At 41.5% G+C, this 16710-nt stretch overlaps 1 protein-coding gene across 1 annotated transcript in view; it reads left to right on the top strand.

Annotated features, from left to right (window-relative positions):
* The first annotated feature begins 387 nt into the window (after positions 1-387).
* The window catches only part of LOC141609151 (uncharacterized), a 32462-nt gene continuing 16139 nt past the window's right edge, over positions 388-16710 (top strand). The window contains exon 1 of the mRNA XM_074428334.1: positions 388-929. Coding sequence (XP_074284435.1) covers positions 476-929 — 454 coding nt within the window. The 5' untranslated portion in view covers positions 388-475. The remainder of the gene's footprint in view (positions 930-16710) is intronic.

Consider the following 16710-nt stretch of genomic DNA (forward strand, 5'->3'; position numbering starts at 1 on the left):
TAATAAATAGTTAAATTTGCAAAATAAGTATTTCTTAATCAAAATAGTACTAACTAAAGTACTTAGCCATTAACTCGTAAGCAACACGACCCAAAATGACCCATACCCGAAATTGACCCAACCCAAAATAGCCCGACAATAGCCCCCTGAAATTGACCCAAAACCCAAAAGTTACCCGACCCGATCGATATGAAATGTGTGTCAGACCCGAAATGACTCAACCCATACCCCCGAAAAAATCATAAAAACTAATATTAAAAAAAAATAGATGGAGAAGGAATTGGAAGGCATAACCCGTGTAACAAACTGGGCAACAACCTCTAACGAACTCAGTAATTTCCTTGTCAATTGCATATATAAACAATCCCAAATTGCTCCAACCATAATAATTTGCTCCAACCATAAATATTGCATATTCTTTTTTTCACTCTCCATAATTTCTCTGTAAAACTACCCATTTCCAAGAACCCCTACAATGGCAGAACCTTCAATCCCGAATAAACCCACTTCCGAAACTCACCAAACCGCCCCAACCATGGATGAATCCGAGCAGAACCGAAAAGCATATGACTTTGCCTTCATTCTAAAACCCGCCAAAACCCTGAAGATAGCAGTCGAGGCCTTTTCCGACCCGAAATTGAACAAGGACATGGAGGCATTGATCCAAGTGGGTCCAAATGGGTTTGAAACGACGGTCTGGAATGTCGATATGGACACTGGTAATGAAGTCTTTGTGATGTTACGCTTCATGTCCGCTGGTTTAGAAGACTTTCAATGCTCAAAACCCTTGAGGAAGATGCTTCCATTGAAGGGACTCTCTAAAGTTGTTAGAGCTGCTGACGAATTTAACCCGGAGTCAGAGGGCGTCGCCATTTTCGTTGAACAGGGTTCGAATCGAATTTCATTTCAATGGGGAAGCTCTGCTCTTGGTATGTCTACTAATCCCCTTTTCTTTCTTTTAAAGAAATGAAGATACTCTATTGTTTTCCTGGGTTCCTTCCAGTTTTCGGTACGATGAACTAACGATTATTAGGGGTGTTGCGATTCTTGTTGTATGAGCATTGATGAAATTTTCTTATTTCTTTGTTGGCGATTTTTAATCGTTTTATGTTTTTGATGGGAATTTTTCTTACTTATTGATTTCGGAATTATCTCGTAAATAATCTATGTCGGATAATTCTTGGTCATTGGTAAAACAGTGTATGATTTGAGTTTTTGATATGATGAACCGCCATTTTTAGGGTTGGATTATAAATTTCTAGTTTGTTGGAGGATGAATTTCTTGGGTTATTTGTAGTCTATGCCTTGTATTTAATTGTTTTCGTTAAAGATTGATGCTCTTAAGAGTGAATCTTTGACATTCGAATGTGTAATTTCTGATCAATTTAAATTCTTGTACGTTTCGCGGAAATTTTCAAGTTTTCTACCAAATGGACAAATTGTTTGGTTCATGTACCCTTGACAGACGGGTCATTCGGATACGATCATTCAGGACATTTCGAAAGTGTTTGATAAGGTTCTTTTGACATTTCATTCCTGTATTAATGCATCTCATCTACGGAGTACTCCGTAATAGTTAGGTAGTGTGGACAAGGCCCTCGGGAACTGCGTCCGCGGGATCCACACCAGGCATAATCGACTCGAGGTTCCTTCGAATCGAATTAAGACATATTAGAGTCGCCACCAAGTTTTTTGGGAACTTGGAACCGTTCAAGTCAACTTTACACCTTTCATCGAAAAGCATAAAGCCAATCGACTACGAGTGATTAAAGATAAAGACTTGTACCCTATATCACTCGATTTGAATGACTCTCGTAATCCAATGGTATTTAGACGGATCCACAAACCATAGATCTTGAGTAAGGGGTGAGGGTACGTGTTGGGAAGCCCATAAGGACACCCAACCCCGCCCGTCAATAACGACCTCTACTAAGTCAAGTGTAGGATTTCAAACAAGGTCATAGCTACTACGATGTATGATATGCAAACGTTGTTTTAACCCTATCATGTGACAACAATTTCTATGTCGTTTTAGATGCAACTAAACTAACTTTGTCAAAGTTGTAATTTAGCATGTGGGTTGATTGATCTAGCAACATTCAAACGAAACAAACAAGGCTCGATGGGGAATGGGGGAGCCGTTGGGATCTACCTATTACAAACCAGGCATTTCATGCCGACACAACAACAAATTAAAGATACAACTCGATCTAAATACAAAGCTATACACACGGACGCAATACATGGCCGTTTGGCCTAGAAAACCGTGCACAAGGGGGGGGGGTGACTCACGGCCTACATGACACACGGCCTTGGGTCACTCCTCGTAATGTGTGCTTTCACTTAATCCCATCGAATTAGACATAGGGCTACGCACCAAAGCATGCATTAGCATAAACCGGCCATGTTGCTTTAAACAACATGCGGTTTACTACGCTCCTACAAGCATTGGGGAACAACCGTCTAACCAAACAAGACTAAGGTTTTTAGAAAAGGTTTTGACTCAATAAAAGTAAAACAAACTTGAAAGATTACAACTCGATAAACAAACTACAAATTACAAGCTACAAAACAACAAAGAACAAATGATAAACAAAGAAAGAGAAACGAAATAAGAAAGCCAAAACACACGGCCAACTCACGGCCCAAACCAACGACAACCCTCACGGCCAAGACAAGGCCAACCTAGTTCCTAAGTTAGGTTCATTAGTTAGATCGAATGATTGCAAAACGGATTAGAAAACGATGATAAAAAGGGTCGAAAAGCTTCGCTTAAGATCGAGTGTTCCACACGGCCCAAAGGGGTTGAATTAGGTCGATATCATAAGATTAATGCTTACTCGTCGAGTGTTAATAGGAAGGTGCTAATCACGCACTCCTATGCTAGCGATAAATCAAGTGATGAGAAAGATGCGTTCAATTATTTACAGAATTGTTAGTTGATTTTTAAAGCTATGCCGATGTACCCTAAAGTGTCTAATTAGGTTATTAAATCAATTTAATGTCATCTAAATACGTCATAGGTTAACAATCAGAGGTTAAACTAACATACAACGGGTCCTAGGGTATGTCGAATTGGCCGAAATAACAAAGGGGTCAAAAGCGAAGAGCGAAGTTAGAAACTTGTTTTATTTATGCCCTACCTTGAACACGAGGATATGTAAATGAGACGGGGGTGTACGACCGACTGATGTAGCGGTTTCTTTTCCCATCTCAAGTCAACGCGGGTGTTCATGGTGGTACTTTAACTCATACTCGGACTAACTAGTTTCATCGTTAGTTAGAACAAACAATAAACAAAACGAAAACAAACAAAAATAAGACAATAAAAAACAAGCATAAAACAAAAGAAATAAAAGGGAAAAGAGGAGGATTTGATGCACCCTCAACCTACATGTATCGTTGACACCGTCTTGGGTCGTAATCGATGGTAGATTTTATCTCGAGAGGCCGTCGTCGACGAAGAATAAAGCAAACACGCGTTTTGGAAACTTTCTGGACAGCGATTTTCAAACGATGATATCTCCCTCGTTTCACGACGAAAATTCGATTTAAAAGATGTTTTGGAAACTAGAAAGAGAGGAGAACATGGATCTTTAAGCAACCCCTGCTCGTTTTGGGTTATTGGGCACGAAAAACGAGCACAAACAGAACTGGACAGACAAGAAGAAACCGCGAAAACAGAGTGTTATTTCACTCTGTTTTTCGAGGGATTTCGTGTACTCTCAAGGGCAATTTGGCTCGTAATTCTTTGTCTAATATGTAGATGGATGTTATGTGGTTAATTAGGAACAAGAAACTCGAGTTTTTATGGAGGTTTGATGGGGGAACGAGTGGGTTTTCGAAGAGGACACACAAACAGTTTCAGTTTGTGTGTCGGTTTTGTTTAGGGGTTTTGGGAAGCAATTAGGGTTTGTTTCTGAGGTTTAAAGCTTGTGGGTGATGCTTGGATGTATGGAGAACTTAGAGGAATGAATGTATGGTGAAGGGGTGGTATTTATAAGGAGTTAAAGTAGGGTAAAAGAGAGGGAGAAGCAGTCGGGCCTGCTCACGGATAGCTGCTGTCCAGCAGCTTTTGTGAGGGTTTGGGAGGGATTTTCTTGGTGATTAAGCTAGGATAATATGGGTAGGATACTAGGGTATGGGTTAGGGTTAATGGGTACGGGTTTTGGTGGTGTTTGGAGCGGGTTTTGGGCTCGGGATTGAGCTGCCAAAACAGGGGGCTGCTCGGTTTAGTGCGGGCTGTTTGGGGTTGTTTGGGACGAGAATTTGGGCCATGGTTTGGGGGGTTCGAACAAGGGTGGATGGGTAGAGGCTTAGGTGGGTTAGTGTACTCGAGATTCGTGCCAATTCGTAAAGGAAACGGGCTCAAAAACCGAGCTAAAAAACGAGCTCAAGAACAAGTGTAAAAACGAGTTTCCTTCGCTTTTAAAATCGATTTTTCAAATCAATTAACCCATTAAAATAAATGACTTTTCAAATCAAATATATTCATAAAATGATTTTTCAAATCAAATATTTATTTTATTTTCAATAAAATAAACTTGGGAAAATAAATTCAAAATAAGATAAGATAAATTGAATTCACCTAAAAAAAACCATAATTTAAATATCATTTAAATTAATAAAATGAACTCACTTAAAAAACATTAATTTAAATATCATTTAAATTAATAAAATACTTCATCGACGACGCCCATTCTACATCGTAAAACGAGCTCCAAATAATGACAGTGACAACTAAAGAATACATGTGTCCTATCATCATCGGGTGTTTGTCGGGTTCTCTATAAATTCCAATATCGACGGATACGGGTATCTCTGAGCCCCCACTTTGACGAGGCTTGGACAAGGCGAAAGTCAAAGTATACCCCAGTCCCTCTCGACCGAGGATTCTTCGGGTCGTTTATAGTCCATTAGACTTGCGTATATAAGCTCGCCAGCCATAAGAAGAGATCATACCTGAAACTTCGTTGGGGTTGACTCTTGCTTCTGTTGTGTCGAAATATCATCGTTGGTCATCGACCCATAAATTGCATAAATGGTGGGTTGAGCCTTATCCTTAGGCGCCTACGTATCCGTTTCTGACGGAATCAAACCCGCGTCGTAGTTCGGCCACTTCGACACATGCCCAAAGTTTATCATCTGCTGGCGTTTGTCCAAAATTCATCATCTGCTGGCCTTGCCCAAAGCTTATCATCTGGCGGCAGGTGCCCAAATGGGATGGGACTTTCTAAGGAGGTTGCCGCTTTCATCATTTGCTTTCAGCTACGGAATTCTTCCATTTCATACTCTTGTATTGAATTGAATTCTTGGTGGATGTCATCCTTTACATCTTGACAATGGTCTCTGAAGCCAACGCAGAGCCCCATTTGCGATGGCTCTAAAGTCGAAGACTTTAGAGCCCCCGGTTGAAGCATATCCTGCTATATATGGAACATAGAAAATGTACGAGCAATAATCATCACTTAAGCACATTTGGATCATCGATCTTGAAATTGGATCATTTGAAAGATTGGGTCATCGACCCGAAAATTGAATTTGAAAATTTTGAATAATTGGGCCATCGACCCGAAAATTGAATCACTTAGAATATTGGGCCATCGACCCGAGGTTTGAAGTTGAAGTATTGGAATGCTAGGTCGTCGACCTAAAATTAAATTTGAATGACTGGGTCATCGACCCGAAATTTGAACAAGTTGAAAATTTTGAATAATTGGGCCATCGACCCAAATTTTGAATTTGAAATGAATCCCTTGGATGTTGGGTCGTCGACCCAAAATTTGATGCAAAAAGTTTTTGAAATTTCGGAATTCTGAAATCTTTGGCATTTTGAAATCGAATCTTGACGGGTGAGCAGGAAATACGACTCAGACACTCTGTATGACCCGTAAACAACGTGGGCGTAGCCCGCTACCGTAAAACAAAAAAGGAAAATAAAACCGTAAGTGTACACGGGTTTTAATTCAACTATTGACTTGTTGGGGGTAGAAATGTAAATTGGCCATTCTGGCGCCAAAAGATGGCAAACGGGAATCACAAGGCCATCGGATTTGGGACGGAGATATCGTATGTCACGGGCGTGCTCCCGAAGGCACATGGGAATCAAGATCACTTGGCATTGACAAGGAGGATTAAACTCACAGAGCAACAACGTTGGCTTCGCCCAGACACTAAACACGGACTCATTTTATGTGAACACTTAGACATCACACATCACTCTTGTTGGGAACATTCTGTCACTCTTCTCCTCGCCTCCTTTCTTTTCAGCGAGTTTCATCATTTCTTGCCACCGCCTTCTTTCTTTTCAGCGGGCTTTTACTATTTTTCTTCCACGCCTTCTTTCTTTTCAGCGGGTTTTTCATATTTTCTGTTCCCAACACAAACTCACATCTATATGACTCAGCATCTTTGCCTACGCCGTTAGATAAAGCTCATTCCGAGACTTGACACTACTCATCTGAATCTATATCCTTATCCTAGCCTACATCGAGTGCTAAGACCGACTCAAACAAAGGTGGCTTCATTTGGACTTGGTTAAGACCCGTAAGAAACCGACAAGATGACAACTTGGTTGATGAGTGGATTGAATCCCTTATTCTAAAGGACTGCCTACGTATTCGCGTGGAGCGAAATCAAATCCGACGTAGTTCGATCATGGTGCATAAACATGGCGTTTTGATTGTGTGTACACACTCGAAGGTTTCACCTAAGGTATCATGTCGTATCCCATTCTAGCCTGTAAAGTACTATTAAATCCCGTGTCTAGGGTTGGTACAAAAGGCTGTGGTTCTTTGGGATGTGTAGCTTGGTAAAAATAGGTTCGCAAGGTAAACTATCATTCTGAAGGTTCGTTTTGTGGTGCTAAGGCCAAGGGCTATGGCTTATAACGTGGTTGGAAATGGTGTCTCGGGTTTGATGAAACCCGAGTGCAAATGGGTTGGAAAATAATGTGGGTTCAAATCTCCATGTCCGGACCCTAAAGGCTAGGTATAACAACACAAGCGGAATGATTCTCAAAATTCCCGACTATCCCTTTGTAACTGTCTCAGGAAGGACTTAGAGGGTAAAGAGGTCACTACTTACGCTTTTGGGCTTCGCCCATTGAACCTCAACTATGGGTACTTGACTTGAATTCTGCTTCCGTAACTTCGACATTCAACCAAAAGCGTTAAACAACTTCAACATCTTTTTTCTTTTTTCTTTTTCTTTCATCTTTTTTTCATTTTTCTTTTTTTTTCATCTTTTTCTCATTTTTCATTCTTTTTCATCTTTTTTCTCTCTTTGAAAATGATCTTCTATTCATTCTCTTAGTCATAAATGGATACACCTTGAAAACTGGGCTTCGCCAACTAATTTGGGTAGGAACTAACAATTCCTTGTTAGAACGGGTTGATATCTTCTCTCTTCGAGATGGGATGGTTTTGTTGGGGAAAAGGCTTGCCTTCCATCATCGATAGGGGAAACAAGGAGCTAGTCTTGGTTTGTCATAGAATCATCTAAAAGCCTGTCATAAGCCTGGTTTTGATGGAGGTTTTCTACCGCCAAACATGGAATAGGTAAAGGAATCAAACACGGGATCCTAGTGTACCTTACATTTTGAAACAGGACATATTTCTACCCCGGGGATGCCTTTGAGTGTGTTGTGCATTTTATCATGCTTTCGGAATGATTGAGGATTGAAAACAAGACAAATTTGGAAACGACACTGCAACTTTTTATTGGAATGACAAAAGCTTAACAGACTCGAAGGAACGATTCCTAGGACATACCCTAGGTCATCGCGGAACAAACGACTCAACTTCAAGAAAAGAAAGTCCTAGACTCGACTCGACTAAGATAAGAAAACAGATCCCGACTCATAATTTTCAAATCTAGTTTTGAGCTCTCCCTTGTTCATCCGTCGGCTTAGATGCTCGGCTCGGTCCTTGATCCCTTTGATGGTCTCCTCTCCATCCCGAGGTAGTCCTCCGAGGATCTACGCCATGATGATGAAGGTTGGTGAGCCAAATTGTCTTTTATTAACTTCGTTAACAAGAGGAGTACATTCTAGAGCAAGACTCCCGACTTGAATTTCATTCTTCGGGTTTGGCAAGAATTCAAAGCAATCCACAAATATTTTCCCGATAAACACCCCTTTCAAGTGACATGAGCGGATAAGATGGGAATAATCGACATTGTCTTCGACAGAAACAAAGTTGGCGTGATCGCCAAATGGATTGGTGATGTTGTTGGGCTTTATGGCTGGGATTGGGAGCGTTCCGTTCTCAATCATGTCTTGAATTTCGTGTTTCAGTCGATAACACCTTTCAAGATATCATGGCCTTTCCCTTGATGAAAGGCACATGAGGCATTTGGTTTATACCATTTACCTTGTTGATCAGCGGGAGGGTCCGGAGTCGGACCAATAGGCTTCAGCTTTCCTTGGGCTATGAGCCTTTGGAGAGCATATGTATAAGTGCATCCGATATCGGTGAATGCCCTAGGTGTTTGGCGCTGCGACTTCTTCGATTGACCTTCTAAGAGATTGATGGCTTCATCAATATGGGTCGTTGCTGGGGCTTTGCTCTTAGACGATGAGGCCCCTTGGTACCCTTTCGGCCTTTCAGCCTCTGCCCTTATGACATCATCTTCTACCTTTATCCCGATTCTTATCAATTCTTTGAAAGAGCCAAAATTCTGGTATTTCAGAGCGTTGCGGTAAATAGGTCGTAGATTCTTTACGAACTTATATACCATTTCAACTTCATCAGGCTTCTTAGCTAATTTCACGCTTTCAGCGCGCCATCTTGCGAGGAATTCAGTAAAGCCCTCTTTTTCCTTCTGTGTCATTACTTCCAAAGTCCTTATATTGGTTTGAATCTCAACATTGTCAGCATAGTGCTTACAGAACTCCACCGTAATATCTTCGAAAGTGGGGAAGTTCTTAAGGTCAAGATTATAGAACCACGCCTTCGGTGTTCATCCGAGAGATTGAGCGAAAATTTCGAGAGCATGTCGTGAGGCACTCCCTTCAGTGCTAAGTACCCTTTATAGGCCTTAACATGGTGGACTGGATCTTCTGTGCCCTTAAACTTTGGGATGTCAGTGAGTACCATGTTCGTGGGCAACTTATCCTGAACTGGGGCATAGGCCCTAGCATTCTCATAGTGGATGTTCTTCCCCTGGGAGAGTTTCAGACGGTCTTCGATGAACTTGAACCGTTTCTCCGGATCGATCGGAGGTGGAGGGGAATCTTCACCCAGCTTAGATTCGATTGCATCCATTCGGGTCATCATGAGGTTCACGGCCTCGGTAAGCTTGTTAACAAAGATCTTCCATTGCTTGACGTCGGGTTTTTGGCGGCCTTTCTACAAGAAAACCCCGTACTGAGTCAATATTTAAAGTAAGAGCCCCTGCACACTTAAGGACACGACCCCAACTTGACTCAAACAAAGACTCGACTTGAGATTGACTAAACAAAGGTTCGACTCACGGTTGGATTTAGACCTTGGTTCATTTTAGACTTGGCAAAACGACATGACTCAAACTGTCATAGCACGATTCTAAACCGGACTCGGTGTGACTAAACCCGTGATTGGACCAACATAGTCCTTAGGTTCGAGTGAAACGTCCTAAAGGGCCTAGCTTGGACGTGTCTGTGGACTATCCTAGACCAAATGGTCGACCAACATGACTCAAAGCCCAAGAGGTGAGCTTGGGTGACCCAACAGGGTCGTGTTCTAGACTCTTAGAACGAAACACACCCAGCCTAACACGGCCATGACCCGGACACGACTTGACGCATTTCATGCTTGGTTGAGGTTCGAGAGGCATTTTGGATTGATTTTGAAAAAAACGAAAGATTGATTCGAAAATGAGATTTGAAATGGGCAAAGATGCCGGCTATAAAAGCTCATTTTGAGCCGAAAATTCTAGTCCTATTTGGGCAAAGATTCCGCGTTTTTAAAACCATGCTAGTTTGAAAGTAAGTTGTTCAAAAGTTCGGTTTTGAAAAGGACATGGGAAATTTCGAAAAGACTCGGGAAAATAATTTGCACATTGTCATTCTCATGTTATAAGGATGTATGCTCCTAGACATCTCTAAGTCTCGGCAAGTCTTCTACAAGAAGGTCTATGCCCTCCATCCTTTTGCGGTCTTATAGAGCAAGGTGTCTTAAGGTAGAGTACCTAGAAGATCGTCCCCACCATCAAGAACCACGCGAGGTGAAGTGGAAGCGAGCAATGTGCAGCTTCCTAGCATAGTGGGACGTCGCCCCCCACGCATCACGAAGAAATCTTTGGGACGGCCCGGCAAGTCCTTAAGGGTTTATGCATGAATCGTAGCACTATGAGTAATGTTTTACTTTCCAACACTTTCTTTTCAAGTTTCACCTCGAAGGAAAAGACCCTAGAAACAAAGTGTAACTAGTCCTCTTTTCCCCAGCGGAGTCGCCAAACTGTGGACAAGGCCCTCGGGAACTGCGTCCGCGGGATCCACACCAGGCATAATCGACTCGAGGTTCCTTCGAATCGAATTAAGACATATTAGAGTCGCCACCAAGTTTTTTGGGAACTTGGAACCGTTCAAGTCAACTTTACACCTTTCATCGAAAAGCATAAAGCCAATCGACTACGAGTGATTAAAGATAAAGACTTGTACCCTATATCACTCGATTTGAATGACTCTCGTAATCCAATGGTATTTAGACGGATCCACAAACCATAGATCTTGAGTAAGGGGTGAGGGTACGTGTTGGGAAGCCCATAAGGACACCCAACCCCGCCCGTCAATAACGGCCTCTACTAAGTCAAGTGTCGGATTTCAAACAAGGTCATAGCTACTACGATGTATGATATGCAAACGTTGTTTTAACCCTATCATGTGACAACAATTTCTATGTCGTTTTAGATGCAACTAAACTAACTTTGTCAAAGTTGTAATTTAGCATGTGGGTTGATTGATCTAGCAACATTCAAACGAAACAAACAAGGCTTGATGGGGAATGGGGGAGCCGTTGGGATCTACCTATTACAAACCAGGCATTTCATGCCGACACAACAACAAATTAAAGATACAACTCGATCTAAATACAAAGCTATACACACGGACGCAATACATGGCCGTTTGGCCTAGAAAACCGTGCACAAGGGGGGGGGGGGTGACTCACGGCCTACATGACACACGGCCTTGGGTCACTCCTCGTAATGTGTGCTTTCACTTAATCCTATCGAATTAGACATAGGGCTACGCACCAAAGCATGCATTAGCATAAACCGGGCCATGTTGCTTTAAACAACATGCGGTTTACTACGCTCCTACAAGCATTGGGGAACAACCGTCTAACCAAACAAGACTAAGGTTTTTAGAAAAGGTTTTGACTCAATAAAAGTAAAACAAACTTGAAAGATTACAACTCGATAAACAAACTGTAAATTACAAGCTACAAAACAACAAAGAACAAATGATAAACAAAGAAAGAGAAACGAAATAAGAAAGCCAAAACACACGGCCAACTCACGGCCCAAACCAACGACAACCCTCACGGCCAAGACAAGGCCAACCTAGTTCCTAAGTTAGGTTCATTAGTTAGATCGAATGATTGCAAAACGGATTAGAAAACGATGATAAAAAAGGGTCAGAAAGCTTCGCTTAAGATCGAGTGTTCCACACGGCCCAAAGGGGTTGAATTAGGTCAGATATCATAAGATTAATGCTTACTCGTCGAGTGTTAATAGGAAGGTGCTAATCACGCACTCCTATGCTAGCGAGAAATCAAGTGATGAGAAAGATGCGTTCAATTATTTACAGAATTGTTAGTTGATTTTTAAAGCTATGCCGATGTACCCTAAAGTGTCTAATTAGGTTATTAAATCAATTTAATGTCATCTAAATACGTCATAGGTTAACAATCAGAGGTTAAACTAACATACAACGGGTCCTAGGGTATGTCGAATTGGCCGAAATAACAAAGGGGTCAAAAGCGAAGAGCGAAGTTAGAAACTTGTTTTATTTATGCCCTACCTTGAACACGAGGATATGTAAATGAGACGGGGGTGTACGACCGACTGATGTAGCGGTTTCTTTTCCCATCTCAAGTCAACGCGGGTGTTCATGGTGGTACTTTAACTCATACTCGGACTAACTAGTTTCATCGTTAGTTAGAACAAACAATAAACAAAACGAAAACAAACAAAAATAAGACAATAAAAAACAAGCATAAAACAAAAGAAATAAAAGGGAAAAGAGGAGGATTTGATGCACCCTCAACCTACATGTATCGTTGACACCGTCTTGGGTCGTAATCGATGGTAGATTTTATCTCGAGAGGCCGTCGTCGACGAAGAATAAAGCAAACACGCGTTTTGGAAACTTTCTGGACAGCGATTTTCAAACGATGATATCTCCCTCGTTTCACGACGAAAATTCGATTTAAAAGATGTTTTGGAAACTAGAAAGAGAATAGAACAGGGATCTTAAAGCAACCCCTGCTAGTTTTGGGTTATTGGGCACGAAAAACGAGCACAAACAGAACTGGACAGACAAGAAGAAACCGCGAAAACAGAGTGTTATTTCACTCTGTTTTTCGAGGGATTTCGTGTACTCTCAAGGGCAATTTGGCTCGTAATTCTTTGTCTAATGTGTAGATGGATGTTATGTGGTTAATTAGGAACAAGAAACTCGAGTTTTTATGGAGGTTTGATGGGGGAACGAGTGGGTTTTCGAAGAGGACACACAAACAGTTTCAGTTTGTGTGTCGGTTTTGTTTAGGGTTTTTGGGAGGCAATTAGGGTTTGTTTCTGAGGTTTAAAGCTTGTGGGTGATGCTTGGATGTATGGAGAACTTAGAGGAATGAATGTATGGTGAAGGGGTGGTATTTATAAGGAGTTAAAGTAGGGTAAAAGAGAGGGAGAAGCAGTCGGGCCTGCTCACGGATAGCTGCTGTCCAGCAGCTTTTGTGAGGGTTTGGGAGGGGTTTTCTTGGTGATTAAGCTAGGATAATATGGGTAGGATACTAGGGTATGGGTTAGGGTTAATGGGTACGGGTTTTGGTGGTGTTTGGAGCGGGTTTTGGGCTCGGGATTGAGCTGCCAAAACAGGGGGCTGCTCGGTTTAGTGCGGGCTGTTTGGGGTTGTTTGGGACGAGAATTTGGGCCATGGTTTGGGGGGTTCGAACAAGGGTGGATGGGTAGAGGCTTAGGTGGGTTAGTGTACTCGAGATTCGTGCCAATTCGTAAAGGAAACGGGCTCAAAAACCGAGCTAAAAAACGAGCTCAAGAACAAGTGTAAAAACGAGTTTCCTTCGCTTTTAAAATCGATTTTTCAAATCAATTAACCCATTAAAATAAATGACTTTTCAAATCAAATATATTCATAAAATGATTTTTCAAATCAAATATTTATTTTATTTTCAATAAAATAAACTTGGGAAAATAAATTCAAAATAAAATAAGATAAATTGAATTCACCTAAAAAAAACCATAATTTAAATATCATTTAAATTAATAAAATGAACTCACTTAAAAAACATTAATTTAAATATCATTTAAATTAATAAAATACTTCATCGACGACGCCCATTCTACATCGTAAAACGAGCTCCAAATAATGACAGTGACAACTAAAGAATACATGTGTCCTATCATCATCGGGTGTTTGTCGGGTTCTCTATAAATTCCAATATCGACGGATACGGGTATCTACAGAGCCCCCACTTTGACTGAGGCTTGGACAAGGCGAAAGTCAAAGTATACCCCAGGTCCCTCTCGACCTGAGGATTCTTCGGGTCGTTTATAGTCCATTAGACTTGCGTATATAAGCTCGCCAGCCATAAGAAGAGATCATACCTGAAACTTCGTTGGGGTTGACTCTTGCTTCTGTTGTGTCGAAATATCATCGTTGGTCATCGACCCATAAATTGCATAAATGGTGGGTTGAGCCTTATCCTTAGGCGCCTACGTATCCGTTTCTGACGGAATCAAACCCGCGTCGTAGTTCGGCCACTGCTGACACATGCCCAAAGTTTATCATCTGCTGGCGTTTGTCCAAAATTCATCATCTGCTGGCCTTGCCCAAAGCTTATCATCTGCTGGCAGGTGCCCAAATGGGATGGGACTTTCTAAGGAGGTTGCCGCCGCTTTCATCATTTGCTTTCAGCTACGGAATTCTTCCATTTCATACTCTTGTATTGAATTGAATTCTTGGTGGATGTCATCCTTTACATCTTGACAATGGTCTCTGAAGCCAACGGCTTCAGAGCCCCCAGTTTGCGATGGCTCTAAAGTCGAAGACTTTAGAGCCCCCAGTTGAAGCATATCCTGCTATATATGGAACATAGAAAATGTACGAGCAATAATCATCACTTAAGCACATTTGGATCATCGATCTTGAAATTGGATCATTTGAAAGATTGGGTCATCGACCCGAAAATTGAATTTGAAAATTTTGAATAATTGGGCCATCGACCCGAAAATTGAATCACTTAGAATATTGGGCCATCGACCCGAGGTTTGAAGTTGAAGTATTGGAATGCTAGGTCGTCGACCTAAAATTAAATTTGAATGACTGGGTCATCGACCCGAAATTTGAACAAGTTGAAAATTTTGAATAATTGGGCCATCGACCCAAATTTTGAATTTGAAATGAATCCCTTGGATGTTGGGTCGTCGACCCAAAATTTGATGCAAAAAGTTTTTGAAATTTCGGAATTCTGAAATCTTTGGCATTTTGAAATCGAATCTTGACGGGTGAGCAGGAAATACGACTCAGACACTCTGTATGACCCGTAAACAACGTGGGCGTAGCCCGCTACCGTAAAACAAAAAAGGAAAATAAAACCGTAAGTGTACACGGGTTTTAATTCAACTATTGACTTGTTGGGGGTAGAAATGTAAATTGGCCATTCTGGCGCCAAAAGATGGCAAACGGGAATCACAAGGCCATCGGATTTGGGACGGAGATATCGTATGTCACGGGCGTGCTCCCGAAGGCACATGGGAATCAAGATCACTTGGCATTGACAAGGAGGATTAAACTCACAGAGCAACAACGTTGGCTTCGCCCAGACACTAAACACGGACTCATTTTATGAGAACACTTAGACATCACACATCACTCTTGTTGGGAACATTCTGTCACTCTTCTCCTCGCCTCCTTTCTTTTCAAATGAGTTTCATCATTTCTTGCCACCGCCTTCTTTCTTTTCAGCGGGCTTTTACTATTTTTCTTCCACGCCTTCTTTCTTTTCAATGGGTTTTTCATATTTTCTGTTCCCAACACAAACTCACATCTATATGACTCAAAGATCTTTGCCTACGCCGTTAGATAAAGCTCATTCCGAGACTTGACACTACTCATCTGAATCTATATCCTTATCCTAGCCTACATCGAGTGCTAAGACCGACTCAAACAAAGGTGGCTTCATTTGGACTTGGTTAAGACCCGTAAGAAACCGACAAGATGACAACTTGGTTGATGAGTGGATTGAATCCCTTATTCTGAAGGACTGCCTACGTATTCGCGTGGAGCGAAATCAAATCCGACGTAGTTCGATCATGGTGCATAAACATGGCGTTTTGATTGTGTGTACACACTCGAAGGTTTCACCTAAGGTATCATGTCGTATCCCATTCTAGCCTGTAAAGTACTATTAAATCCCGTGTCTAGGGTTGGTACAAAAGGCTGTGGTTCTTTGGGATGTGTAGCTTGGTAAAAATAGGTTCGCAAGGTAAACTATCATTCTGAAGGTTCGTTTTGTGGTGCTAAGGCCAAGGGCTATGGCTTATAACGTGGTTGGAAATGGTGTCTCGGGTTTGATGAAACCCGAGTGCAAATGGGTTGGAAAATGATGTGGGTTCAAATTTCCATGTCTGGACCCTAAAGGCTAGGTATAACAACACAAGCGGAATGATTCTCAAAATTCCCGACTATCCCTTTGTAACTGTCTCAGGAAGGACTTAGAGGGTAAAGAGGTCACTACTTACGCTTTTGGGCTTCGCCCATTGAACCTCAACTATGGGTACTTGACTTGAATTCTGGCTTCCGTAACTTCGACATTCAACCAAAAGCGTTCTGCAACAACTTCAACATCTTTTTTCTTTTTTCTTTTTCTTTCATCTTTTTTTCATTTTTCTTTTTTTTTTTCATCTTTTTCTCATTTTTCATTCTTTTTCATCTTTTTTCTCTCTTTGAAAATGATCTTCTATTCATTCTCTTAGTCATAAATGGATACACCTTGAAAACTGGGCTTCGCCAACTAATTTGGGTAGGAACTAACAATTCCTTGTTAGAACGGGTTGATATCTTCTCTCTTCGAGATGGGATGGTTTTGTTGGGGAAAAGGCTTGCCTTCCATCATCGATAGGGGAAACAAGGAGCTAGTCTTGGTTTGTCATAGAATCATCTAAAAGCCTGTCATAAGCCTGGTTTTGATGGAGGTTTTCTACCGCCAAACATGGAATAGGTAAAGGAATCAAACACGGGATCCTAGTGTACCTTACATTTTGAAACAGGGCATATTTCTACCTCAGGGATGCCTTTGAGTGTGTTGTGCATTTTATCATGCTTTCGGAATGATTGAGGATTGAAAACAAGACAAATTTGGAAACGACACTGCAACTTTTTATTGGAATGACAAAAGCTTAACAGACTCGAAGGAACGATTCCTAGGACATACCCTAGGTCATCGCGGAACAAACGACTCAACTTCAAGAAAAGAAAGTCCTAGACTC

This window comes from Silene latifolia, chromosome 10 (genome assembly GCF_048544455.1).
Source record: "Silene latifolia isolate original U9 population chromosome 10, ASM4854445v1, whole genome shotgun sequence".
In the NCBI taxonomy this organism is placed as follows: Eukaryota; Viridiplantae; Streptophyta; class Magnoliopsida; order Caryophyllales; family Caryophyllaceae; genus Silene; species Silene latifolia.